At 52.0% G+C, this 12,924-nt stretch overlaps 1 protein-coding gene and 1 long non-coding RNA gene across 2 annotated transcripts; both read right to left on the bottom strand.

Moving 5' to 3' along the window:
* Window positions 1-199: 199 nt before the first annotated feature.
* On the bottom strand, window positions 200-2,981 carry LOC100824724 (putative F-box protein At5g55150). Its single transcript, XM_024454558.1, has 3 exons — window positions 2,912-2,981; window positions 2,551-2,642; window positions 200-1,802 (listed from the first exon to the last, which is right to left on the bottom strand). The coding sequence occupies exons 1-3, from the start codon at window positions 2,979-2,981 to the stop codon at window positions 741-743; spliced, it is 1,224 nt and encodes a 407-aa protein (XP_024310326.1). The 3' UTR covers window positions 200-740.
* Window positions 2,982-4,176: 1,195 nt separating this feature from the next.
* LOC112272525 lies at window positions 4,177-6,268 on the bottom strand. Its single transcript, XR_002966514.1, has 2 exons — window positions 5,446-6,268; window positions 4,177-4,600 (listed from the first exon to the last, which is right to left on the bottom strand). It is a non-coding gene; the product is annotated as an uncharacterized LOC112272525 (long non-coding RNA).
* Between the last annotated feature and the right edge of the window lie 6,656 nt (window positions 6,269-12,924).

The following is a 12,924-nucleotide window of genomic DNA, read 5'->3' as shown; positions in this document are numbered from 1 at the left end:
ACCAGCTTTACATCTTCCAGATTTCAAAACAATTTATCATATTTTAATTTGAACACATGTTGCATCTTCTTAAATGGCACTTTTTTCTTTTCTGAGAAACCTTCTTCCCAGTACTGTCAAACATTCAACTTATAGAAAAGTACGGCTACATAAACAAAGTGCAAGAAGGTAGAAATGAACGCATGTTCAGAGATAACAATTCATTTGAAAACATACAACATAACCAATCTTGCTATCAGGGAGCAAAGTACCACAATGCAAATAAGGTAGAGATCAATGTAGGTTCAGAGATAATAGTTCATTCATATTCTAGAAAAAGAGATAATAATTCATTCACAAACATACAACACAACAAATCTTGCTATCAGGGAGCAAATCAAATCCTCTCCCTACAAAAGGGAGGGCACTATCCAGATGGGCGTCGGCCAATTCAACCAGGGAGGTGAAGTGCCACCAAGGTTATGCAAATTCTGGTTTTGAATGCTCCACACACCGATTTCCCGCTTGCTGGATTTGCAGCACATGATATATTCAAATGAATCATTGGTAATGTAGGCACAGTTTGGCCTCAACCAGGGAAAATCCTTGATTGGGAGGCACATTGAACCATTATAACCGAGGAAAAGGGCATGATCTCCCACACTGTCCACCTTCACTAGCTTCTGTCCATGGGCATCAACCTTGTAGAGCCGCAGCTCAGTCGTGTTGAGCTCCGCTCGTGGGTCATCGTCCTCCCACTCTCAAGGCGTGGGCGGACAGAGATATTTCCTGAATCTCCACGCTTGCAAGAGGTCGCCCCATGGCGTCTGGACAAGGTAAGAACTGAAAGGCTGATCAAACTTGGACCCGGGGATGATCTTGGTTGCCACCGGAGAAGGCCCGTTCAGATCCAAGGTGTGCATGGAACCATCGTAGCTCAGGACGTAGAACAGGCCGTCAGCCGCGTTGTAGGCGGCATTGCTGTGGAAGTTGCGCCTCTGGAGGCCCGTGCACTCGGCCAATGCCGTCCACCGCTCGTCGCCGACCCTGGCGAAGGAGAGCTCGGCGAGCGGCATGTGGATGAGGAGAACGACACACGCGCTGCCAGCGGAGGGGCTGCAGGAGAGAACTGCCCGGTGGTACATGGTCTCCCGCGCCTCGACCGCGGGGAGGCTGAACGGGTCTTCCTCCGCGGGTGCACTGAAGTCGGTGAAGGTGTAGGCGAGGTCTCCCTCGTCGTCCAAGGAGCTCTCGACGCCTCGCATCTCCGTGATGGGCGGGAGCGCGACGTGGCCGCCGGTGATTGGGTTGAGGAGGTGGAGGTTGCTGACCTCGTCGGCGGCCACCGGCCAGCCGTGCCCCGATCCGGCCAGCTGCAGGCTGCCGAAGCGGAGGGGGGGCTCAGGAGTCCTGAAGGTGGCGCTGGTGGAAGGGAAGTGCAGAGAGGCCGCGTCGGGTCCGCAGGCGGCGCTCGCGTATAGAAGGCACGGGGGTTGCTTCGGGGACGGGAGGCGGAGGCGGCGGAAGGTGGAGTACGCGGAGTGCCATGACGTGCAGACGGCGCCTGAGTGGAGGAGGTCGAGGATCTCTAGCTCCCCAAAGATTGTGGTTAGTAGATCCGGTGGAAGCTGCGTCCAATCTGGGGAGGCGGAGCGCGGGCGTTGGCAGAGGGGAATTGGGGTCGCTCTCTGCCTCAGAACAGACTGGGCCGGCAAGGGTGAGCCGGAAACGGGTTCGGGGTATTTGGCCCTTCGGCCCAGCCAGAAACAGGGTACTCCGCCGCCAAAGTTCCCGGTGACCCCTCTCTGTCTAGCCCCACGGTCCTAGCCACACACGTGTCCCCTATTTTTTTTAATCACTCTGGCATAATTGGCTCCCTTCCTTAAACTAGGAACAGTTTCCTTCCTCACCCCCTAAAGCCACACACCCCCGTGTCCTTCTTTCCACAGCCGATCCAAAATTCCTAGGAGCCCATGGCCAGCAGTATCTCCTCCTCGCGCGCCTGGGCTCGCCCTCGCCCGCATCCTTTCGCCGCCGCGCGCCTTCTGGAGCAGACGGAGAGATGGGTCCGGCCGGGGCCTCCGCCGCTTGCCGCTGCAGCGGGAGGGAGAGGGGGCTAGGCCGCCTCCCCGCGCCATGGACGGGCCGGATCGGGCCGCACTCTACCCCGCCGGCGTCGGATCTGGCCGCCCCGCCCCCAGCGCATCGGCCGGCCTTGCCGCGCCGCTTCAGCCATCGATTTGGCCGCCGCCGTCAAGGAGTGTACGTGGGGTTCGTCTTTGGATGGATGGATTCACCCGTGGACTCGATTTCTGGTTTTTTCTTTGAATCGAGAATTTTTCGTGTACAAGATGTACTGTTATGTGCTCATGTACCACGGTGATTTTTCGTGTACACGGTCTTTGATACGACGAGGCACTTAAAATTTGTTAAGGTACAACAATCATGTCTTTGATACGACGAGGTACTTAAAATTTGTTAAGATAGATATGATGTACCATGAATACTCGACAAAGTACTAATTTTTTATAAATGTTCGTAATGTGTTTTTACAATCATGAGTTAATGTACGCAGAATTTACACACGATGTACTCAGTTTTGATGAATGTGTACACGACGAACCTAGTCATGTACACGTCATAATCTGTCACGGTACTATAAACTGATAAAGTAGTTATCGTGCATCAAAATGTACTCACAAACGAACCGGTACGAAAGCTGAAAGAAAAATATTATAGCACATCGCATGCAAAAAAGTCAGAGAGAAGAGAGCGAAGACCAAAAGTTGTCAGAAAACACCTGTTAAATCTCTACTTTTTACTTAAAACATATCATGTAACTAGGAGAGAGAGAGAGGAGGGGAGGGGCAAATGTTTATGTGTGGCCACGACCGTGAGGCTAGAGCCTCCCGTGTCACAGCCTCCGACATACCGGGGCAAAACCACGATGAAACCCGCAGGTTCACAAGTAATGCAGTGGTTGCTCCTGAGCAATTCTCCATAGTTGACAATGTGTCAGTGGTTGACACACTAGTGGTGAGAGATCTTATGGACCGGGCTCAGCAATTTTTGAAGATTGTTTCTGCCTCCCGAGAGATTTTATGAAGATCTCCATTGTGCACTGTGGCTGAAACACGAATGCGGTTGCCCACGAACTTGCTCGGCAAGCTAAATTCACACCGATCGGTTCTTGGTTTGCCCCACCCCCACCCCCACCCCACCCCACCCGCCCCCCGCATTATCACTCTCTTGCTCAATGATGATGTAACCCTTGTTACCACTCATCAACAAATTAAGAGGGCTTGTGGTGTCAAAAGAAAAAAAAATGCAGTGTTCGGCATACGCAATCTGCACACTCTATGTGGTGTATGCTTCCGTATTTAACCAAGTCTCCTGTTGTGCTAATTTAAATTTCTCTACGCTGACACTTGTGCTAATTTAAGGAGTACTAGCTGAGTGCCCGTGTGTTGCAACGGAGACACAGATATTTCAGCGATCAAGGTTGTGTCAAATAGTATAGGTTAAGCATTTTCAATGAGCCACTTTTTTTTCAGAACATAGTTGACAAACTGTTTCATTTTGCTACTCCCTCCGATACTAAATTCTTGTCGAAATATTACATGTATCTAGACGTCTTTTAAGAGTAGATACATCCATATTTGAAGAAATTTGAGACAAGAATTTATGATCAGAGGGAGTATTAAATAACAAAGTGCCTGACAGAACAACTCATTGATGACATAGCAAATGGTGCTACATTGTAAAAAAAATGTCAATACATTTCTCATATGCCTCCTTTAGTGATATATGTAATACGTACATTTCTTGTGTGTATGCAATGCGGTCATTTCAAACAACATTGTAGTACAACAGAGCAAGTTGAGATAGGGCACATGACGGCAGAACTGATCACCTCTATATCATTTGGGTGGTCGAGTTCCTTCCAAACAACAACCTCCATCTAAAATAATGCAGCGAGAAGCAATTTCAGATTCTCCAAAGCCCATGAGTAAAAATATATGCACCATAAGGAAACAGCATTAGGGGCACACTTGCATTGATTTGCAATGCATGTGGTGGTGGTAGCTTTGTGAAGTGTCTCAACATAACTTGAATACAACCGAATTTCAGGACAGTGATGCTAATTCTGTGAATATCTATAAGAGTCAAACATCTAATGGTCTATGTAGCAGGTTATAAAATATGAATCAACCATGCACACAAAGAACATTTAAATCTTATACCTACAGATACATGAGGCAAAATTGGCAAGAATTAACTAAACCAGAACAAAATACACAATGTTCAGCATTGATGGTTCACCTGTCTACATCACTACATGATACTTGCATCCCACATTGCAGGATGCATATAGCAATTACCATTTCTCAATCTCACACACACAATTGAATACCCGTAGCTAGTTTACTTCGTGCTGCGCTGACAGCTCTGCTACTGTCAGCATTCTGATCTTGACGCAAAGCTTCTCTCTTCGATCCTCAACATTCGCAAACAGCTATTTTGTTTGCATTCTCAACTCCCACATATAATCAGCATGTGCTTGCAGTCTCTGCCTCATTTCGGATAACTCATTATCCTGCTGAATAAATGCCTTTCTTGCCTGTCCAAAAACACTCTTGAGCACACTTGACATTTCAGTAAGACAAATGTAGCAACCAAAAAAAAAGCACACAAAGTAAGCCCCCAATTTCTAAAATAAGACATACATGCCCCCAACTTTTCCAAGATTACTTTTTTCCGTTGAATGCAAGCAACTGCATCTACGAAAAACTTAAAATAGTATTTTCTTCATGAAGAATAACATATTCTTTTGAGGTAGCATGCCTAACGGAATTACTAATAGATCAACAACGTGGTTGCCTGTGGAACCAGCAACATACCACTTCTGTAGGCTGTAGCTCTCAAATAGTACAATAGACCAATCAATTATCATACATGAAACCACTGAATTTTGCAGAGAAGACAACTAATTAGATATAAATATATTTTTCATATGTAAGCAAAATAATTATCATAAGAAAGCTCTGAGCTGTGAAGCACTGAAGCTCATCCAAGCCTAGATGAAAAACAGAAACTCCAAAGCCTACAAACTGTAATTATAAAAGAGAATCTGATTAAATATACATCTGTATTCAATGATCTGTTCTCAGATGGGATAAAGACCTGACAGAAATCCATCATAATTTTCAGCATCACATCCTCTGTTTGTAAGTTTTGAACTACAAAGGTCAGTAGCAGAAGCTCGATGGAGTTCGCTTGTGAAGACACTTCGCAACACCGAAAAACAAATCCTATCTAGTGAGTGGCAGATTCACTATTAGTGTCAAATCCGATGTTTGCATAAAGCATATATAGCCGTTTTCCTCAGAAAATTAAATGCATCGTATAAACAATTGCCTTTTGTCGCTGATTGCGGACGGGCAGAGGAGCGATGCGGGATCTTACTTGTTTGGATGTTCGCTGAAGGTGGCGCTTGTGGAGAGAGAGGGGGGCTCGGACCCCTCGCTTCCGCCTCCTCGAACCGCTGGCCGGCCCGTCCCTTGCCGCCGCACATGACGCCGGCTTCCGAGCTCTCGACCTTCCCTCCTCCTACGGCGCCCCACGGTCAGACCTCGTCGCCGAGCTCCTCAACAGCGGGGAATGACGTCGGAGTTCGTAGTCTACCCGTGCCTCTCTATTCGTGTGGGGGAGAGGGGCGGCGGCCGAGGCGAGGGTGGGGATGGGGGCACGTGTAGGGTATGGCGGGGGAGGTTAGAGGCGATGGAAATTCGAGCAATCGAGGATTAGAGGAAGGTTTTCCCGTACGGGGACGTGAGGGAGAACGGTTGTTTTACGGGGCTTGTTCCGGGCGTGAGCGATAGGTAGGCCTGGCAATGGTTGGATAAGTAAACTGAATCCAAACCAAACCTATCTGGATAACTTTTGCCATCCAAGTTCAAACTAACCCACTCAGAATGGCCTTTCAACCAAACTAAACCGAACTAGATGCTATCTCCACCTGAACCGAACTAAACCAGAGAAAGGAACTTCGGTTTCAACCCATTCTTCGTTGTGGGTGGAGACTAGTCATCACCCGTGCCATGTGGATCTTGGCCATCTCAAACTGAATCGATCTCCAGCTGCACCGCAAACCTAGCCACCGCGCTCACGAACGGCCGCCGTGATGGCCGCACCTCCTCTCGCCGGCACTGGTCGTCATCCTCTCGCACCAGCCCGTTCAGCGCGCGCCGCCGCCGGCGAGCCAGAGGACGCGGCAGAGATCAGCAAGCCCCCGGCAGGGCCCATCAGCGTCAACCCCATGAACCATGCCCCGCAGGCCCCCGCACCACTGCCGCGCAGCCGTCGCCCACGGCGTCGGGATCCCCGAGCCGCGCCTCGACGGCCGCGAACACGTGCCCGGCCCGCGTCCCCGTCTTCTCTCTGCGTGCCCGGCCCGCGCTCCCATGTCCTCGCGGCACGGCCGGCCGAGGCGCAAGACGAGCTCATGGCCGGCACCTTGGATCTCCCCCGCGACAGCATCCGCTCCTCTCTGCGCACTGCCGCCACTGCGCCTGCAGTTCGCCGACGACAAACCCCAATCCGGCGGAGCGCAGAAGGGTCGGAGCCCGAGGAGGTGGTCGGCGCGGGTCTCGAGCGTGAGAAGCGCCGGGCGGCATCGCCGTCCTCATCTTCCCCTTCCCCTCCTCGCGGCCACAACGAGCAGCCAGAACTGCTAGTACAAACTATCTTCAGGAACCGGATAATACCCACGGGCTAAACCATTTTAAACCGAATCGTTTTAAGCCCAGAACCAACTGTTTCAAACTGTTTCTGTTTCACAACCAAAACTAAACCAATCCATTCGGTCGCTCAGCCTATTTGCACCCGAACCAGGTCGGCCCAAACAAAAAACCAAACTGTTCAAACCGGTTAAATCAAAACCATTGCCAGGCCTAGCGATAGGACGTACGAGGGACAACCGAGAACACAGACTGGAAATTAAAGAATAGTCTGTTACTATCTATTAAATTGGAGTTGGTGATACTGTCTATTAAATTGGAGTTGGTGGTGATGGTATGGTCGTCGTCACTGTAGGTTAATTTCGTTAAAATTACAACCAATATGTCATTGCCCGTTATTTTTTTCCTGCAGTTTTTTTCACGATTTTTCCTACTCCGTCTTACAACCGATGCCACCACACCTGCATGCCGACCTCGACGGTGCCATGAGTTGCCTACACAAAAAATAAAAATAAATAGTTTGTGATTTTGTTGACCTGTAGCAACGCGCGGACACACCTATTTTTTTCCTGCAGTTTTTTTCACGATTTTTTCTACTTCGTCTTACAACCGACGCCACCACACCCGCATGCCGACCTTGACAGCTCCATGAGTTGCCTACACAGAAAATAAAAATAAATAGTTTGTGATTTTGTTGACCCGTAGGAACGCGCGGGCAAAGGTGCTAGTAAAATAAAGATAAAGAAAAGATGTGAAACGCTAGCGTCTCCTCAGCCGCCCCAAGGCGACCCAGCTCGCCGCAAGAGAAAACCGCTCCCTCGCCCACGCCCTCGCCGCCGCCCTCGCCGTCTGCCGGCAGCGGCGGGACATGCACGAAACGGTTCCCCTCCCCCTCTCGCGTGCTTCCTTCCTCGCCCACTCCCTCACCGCTGCTGGGTCCTGCACGCAACGGCCGGGGCTGCCGGCGGCGGCGGGGCCTGCTCGCGCCGCCTTGCGCCTGTCCTCTCTCGCTCCTCCGTCCCCTCGCGTCTCCCATCCCGCCGCTGCTTGCGCAGATCAAGCACCGCGGGCTGCCTGCGCAGATCCAGCGCCGCCACCTGCTGCGGACGGGGCTTGCGAGCAACTCCCAGCGACCGGCTTCCGTATTCTCTGTGGCGCCCCCTTGCTGTTGTCCTCGCTCCTCGCCTGGTGGTGTTGATTAAGTCTCTCTCTCTCTCTATCCAAAGCCGGGTTCCAAGTTCTTGTATCTTTTTTTGGCTGTCTTCGTTCCCTCGTAGCGAGCCTCCCTTCTCCGGGGCTTCCTCCCCAAGAGGGCGAGTTGGGCAGCAGCCGAGGTCTCGGTGCTCCTTATCTCTTTTTGAGGTCCTCCCTTCTTCCGGGCTTCCTTCCCCTGAAGGGCGAGCGGAGTTCTTCGGCTAAGCGGCAACCATATAGCTCCATTCGGTTGTCTTGATGAAGGTTGGAGATGGCGAGCTACTTTTATGTCAATACACGTCCAACAATCCTTGGTGGCGCACCTCATTGACTCTTTATCTTGTGCGAGTTTCTTGTTTTTCTTCATGTTCTCTCTCTCTACAACCCTCCTGCTCGAAAAAAAAATTATGTATGTATTTTGTGACGTGGTATCCAAGGGCGAAACCAGGAAAAATTTATATGGAGGGACGACTAAAGTGTAAAACATCGATGTTCTCAAAAATTGCCAAAGATACAAAACAAATGTAGTAACAATTTTTTTTTTGCATTATATTCAGAATTTGCCAAAAAAAATGAAACAAATGCAGTAGCAAAATATTTTTCATTGATTCTACTGCCATTCATTGTTGAGAACGAAAATATATACAATTGTTGAATTGCAATAACGGAAGAAAAATATACAAACAAGAACAATAGAAGATAGAGGAACTAACATGTTTCAGCTACACCCTTATCCCAAAGAAGATTAATCCTATGGGGGCCAATGACTATAGACCCATCTCCTTCATGAATTGTTGTCTAAAATTACTTACAAAGCTCATTGCTGATAGACTGCAGAAATGGATCCTACAAATTGTTCACACCAATCAATATGGTTTCATCAAAGGGAGGTCCGTTCAAGATTGCCTTGCGTGGGCTTTTGAATATCTTCACCAATGTCGATCCCCGAAGCCCCGCCCATGCCGCGCCGGGGCTTCATACCGAGGCCCAAGAGAAAAAAGAATCTCCGCCCTCCTTCTCTGCCGCTAGCCCCTCCCTCCGTCGCTCGCCCCTGCCTCCGCCTCCTCTCTTCCCCTCCTTTCCAACTCAACCCCCAAGGCCTCGCCAGAATTCCCATTTGCTAGGGTTTGTTCACAAGGGGCCCACTACTACAAAACAGTGTATATGTGACGAGTCATCAGTGACGGGGGCGCCCGTCACTGATGACTCTCATCAGTCACGGGCTCATCAGTGACAGTCGCGTGCTCGGCCGTCACTGATGACCCCTCATCAGTGACGGGCGTACAAAACCCGTCATGGATGACCCATCATCAGTGGCGCGCGTACCACGTCCGTCACTGATGAACCCTCATTAGTGACGGGCACGGAAAGCCCATCACTAACGGCCAAATATGAAAAATTTATAAAAATCACAAAAACGCACATCAGTGGCGGGCTTTACATCTAGGCCCACCACTGATGACCATTTGGGCCCAGCCCAACCAGATGGCCTTTAGGGTTGGGGGGACATCCCTATTAAAGCCAGTTCCTTCTCTCCCCGTCCCCATCTCTCCTCCCAGCCGCCGCATATCTCCCTCCACGATTCTCCTCCTACCACCCGAGGCACCGCCCTTCCTCCCTCCCCGATTCTCTTTGTCTCCGGCGACCTGATTCCCCTCCCTCCCAGCCGCCGGCCATGCTGGATCGAATCCCTCTGTTCTCCCTTTTCTCCCTTCTCCCCTCCCGATTGAATCCACCGGCCACCCTCCCCGCCGGACTCCTGCCCCCGGCCCCGCACGCCTCGCCGCCGGCCCCGCTACTCGCCCCGTGCGCCCCACCCTCGGCCACGCTCGCCCCCGCCGCGGGCCACGCTGTAGGTAGATCTCAAGATCCCCCTCTCTCAATCTCACCCCTCTCTCTTTCTCTCTCTCTCTCTCTCTCTCTCTCTCTCTCTCTCTCTGTTGCAGACCCGCTCGGATCCGGCCTCCAAAGGGATCCCTGCCGCCGGATCCGCTGATCCCGAGCAGGCCCGCCACCGGATCTGCCGTCCAAGACCTCCCGCGCCGTCGGATCCGCCGCCCCCGAGCCCGCCTACCGCCGGAACCGCCTCTATCGTCCTTGGTACGTGCGGTATTCTTCCCCCCTCTTGCTTCTCTCCCTCTCTCTTACTCTCGGTTCTTTCTAATGTTCAGCCCCTCTCTCTCTACTCTCATAGATTTGATCATGGCTGGCCCGACGAGCAAGTTTGGATGCAAATTGTTTGGTGTTTTGTTTCGGTATACAAACTTCTAGTATCTACGATCTGTAAGCATATACAGATTTCTTGTGGTGTCGAACATACTGCTTGCATCTATATACATATTTGTTGTGATTAATTGCTTTTTCTGATTTGTAATTCGGTGAATTGATGAACGTGCGGGCTTGGGGCCTGCCTTTTTTTAAGATCACGAAATGCATATTAGTGTCGGTCGGGGAGGGATGCCCGCCACTGATGTTCATACTATCACTCACGGGTGTTGAGACTGTCACTCATGACATGCTCATCACTGGCATCCAATTAGTGGCAGGTGCCCTGACCGTCACCGGTAGCGTTTTAAGCCCGTTACTGATGTCCTATTTTGTAGTAGTGGCCACGTAATGAAAGTCGTTGGCGACACGATATATGCGATGCCGCTTGCCCAGATTGGTCGCTGGTGCCGCAGGACGTGCTCGTCGACATCTTCTTGGAGTTGGAGATGCCCGATCTCCTCCACGCAGGTGCCGTCTGCACATCTTGGCACTTGGTGTACACCAGCTTCCGAAGGGTCCATTAGAGCAACTCTAGCAGATACCGAATATGGTGTTGAATTAGCAAATAACCGCCACTTTTCGGTTGTGGGTGCCAAAAAAGACCAGAACCAGCAATCCACCGCGCCCAACCCCGGCTGCCGTGCCGTCCACAGACCACCTGCTTCCCCTGCGCCCGACCCCAGCCAGAGGTCCTGGCCCAATCCTGGCCAGACTCGGGGCCGGCAAGCCGTTTTCCCGAGCTCCGGTGGACGCCGCCGAGGTCGCAGCCGCCGCTCTGAAGTCTGGACCTTGCCACTGGCCGCCTCCCTCGTCCCTGGCCGCCCCCGACAACGCCCATCCAGAGCTCCATCCGATAAATCGTTCCCCTGAATCGGCTCATTGATTGATGAGGATTAAATTCAGGCTTTAATTTGAGAAATAACGGTTTGTAATTTGGATATTGGATGGAGATTTAACCAGGCACATGCACATGGTTCTTGCATGTTCTCGTTGTGCAAGAGGAGGAAGATGAACATGAGTTGGGTTGGGTTGGGCTAGATGGGCCAGGCGTCGAAATTCAGTTTTACAAATTAGGAATTCGGTATTTGGCCCTCACGTGTCAAATTGAAACCGAAAAACACGAAATCTGTAGATTGAACACACGTTTTTTCGGTTCAGAAAATTCGGTAACCGCTATAGTTGCTCACTTGCTCTTACTCCGAACTGCTTTTTTTTATAGGTTTTGCACCGGGCCTCTATTTTCTAGGGTACGACCCTGCTAACTGGGCCAAAGGGCCCATTACCCGAAACCCGTTTCTGGCTTGGACGAAATTTGCCTACTTGTGAGGCCACCTTAGCGGCTTAGCCGTCGCACGGTCTGATCCTCAGCCATCGCCGGCGCCGGCGCCGGCGCAGCCACCACCATGGAATCCTCCACCTCTAGGCCAGATTGGACGCAGCTTCCGCCGGATCTACTAACCACCATCTTCGGGGAGCTCGAGATCCCCGACCTCCTCCGCTCAGTCGACGTCTGTAGGTCGTGGCACTCCGCGTACTCCGCCTTCCGCCGCCTCCGCCTCCCGTCCCCGAAGCAATCCCCGTGCCTGCTCTATTCCTCCGACGCCTCCGGCCCCGACGCCGCCGCGCTCTACTGCCCCGCCACCGGCGCCACCTTCCGCGTCCTGACGCCGGAGGCCCGCATCCGCAGCCTTTGGCCTATCGGCTCGGCGGACGGCTGGCTGGTCGCGGCGGACGAGATCGGGAGTCTCCACCTACTGAACCCCCTTAGCGGCGGCCGGGTAGATCTGCCGCCGGTCACGGCGATGTACCATGTCGAGGCCTCTTTGGACGAGGAGGGCGGCCTCGTCTACGACGTCGACGAGAATAATCCCCGATTCCCGGAACCCACGCGCGTGCTGGCGCTCGAGATCCGGGACTGCATGTACTACCGAGCGGTGCTCTCCTGCAGTCCTTCCGCCGGCGCCGCGTGCGTCGTCCTGCTCGTGCACATGCCCGACGGCGAGCTCTCGTACACCAGGCCCGGCGACGAGCGGTGGACTCGGGTCTCGCCGGGCGACGGCACCGGCCTCCAGTGGCGCAGCCGGTATTGCAACGCCGTCTACAGCAAGGAGGACAGTCTCTTCTACGTGGTGCGGCTGGATGAGTCCGTGCAAACTTTGGATCTCAACGGGCCTTCCCCCGTCGCAAGGACCATCTTGCGCGGCCGCAACTTCATGACTGAGGTACCTCACAGGTACCTCGTCCCCTCGCCGTGGGGCGACCTCCTGCATATCTGGAGGAACCGGATGGAGGTGGACTCGAGTGACTATTTGCCATCAACGGACGACGAGGAGGAACCGGAACCAAAGGTACGTGACGACGACGACAAGGACCCGCTTGTGGGGCTGATCACCACAGATATACAGCTCTACAGGTCTGGCCTCCATCGCAGAAGCTGGAGAGCCTGGCGAGCTTGGGAGATCATGCTCTATTCCTGGGTTACAATACCTCCTTGTGCCTTCCTGTCAAGGATATCCTGGGACTCAAGCCCAACCGCGCCTACATCACAGATGATTTCTTGGAGTACGTCTCTTACTATACAAAAAACAAGCCAGAAGTGGGCGTCTGGAACATCACAAGCCAGAGTATGGAGGGCTTTCGTGATGCCACCCATGCCGAAGATCCTTGGTTGAATTGGCCTGCACCCATTTAGATTGGGCCGATGGATTTTCTAAACCGTTAAAAGTATAGAAAATCTAAATGT

Source organism: Brachypodium distachyon, chromosome 4, assembly GCF_000005505.3.
Source record: "Brachypodium distachyon strain Bd21 chromosome 4, Brachypodium_distachyon_v3.0, whole genome shotgun sequence".
Lineage (NCBI taxonomy): Eukaryota > Viridiplantae > Streptophyta > Magnoliopsida > Poales > Poaceae > Brachypodium > Brachypodium distachyon.
Note: the sequence above shows the minus strand (reverse complement) of the source record. Positions and strands in the feature narration are given on the sequence as shown.

What these genes read in the sequence shown, in the direction of transcription:
- LOC100824724 (XM_024454558.1), bottom strand. Translation starts at nt 2,981, where the DNA reads ATGGAGAATTGCTCAGGAGCAACCACTGCATTACTTGTGAACCTGCGG. An exon ending in TTCATCGTGGTTTTGCCCCG is followed by an intron (nt 2,643 to 2,911) that starts GTATGTCGGAGG and finishes CTACTTTATCAG; the next exon opens with TTTATAGTACCGTGACAGAT. An exon ending in ACATCGTGTGTAAATTCTGC is followed by an intron (nt 1,803 to 2,550) that starts GTACATTAACTC and finishes GTGTGTGGCTAG; the next exon opens with GACCGTGGGGCTAGACAGAG.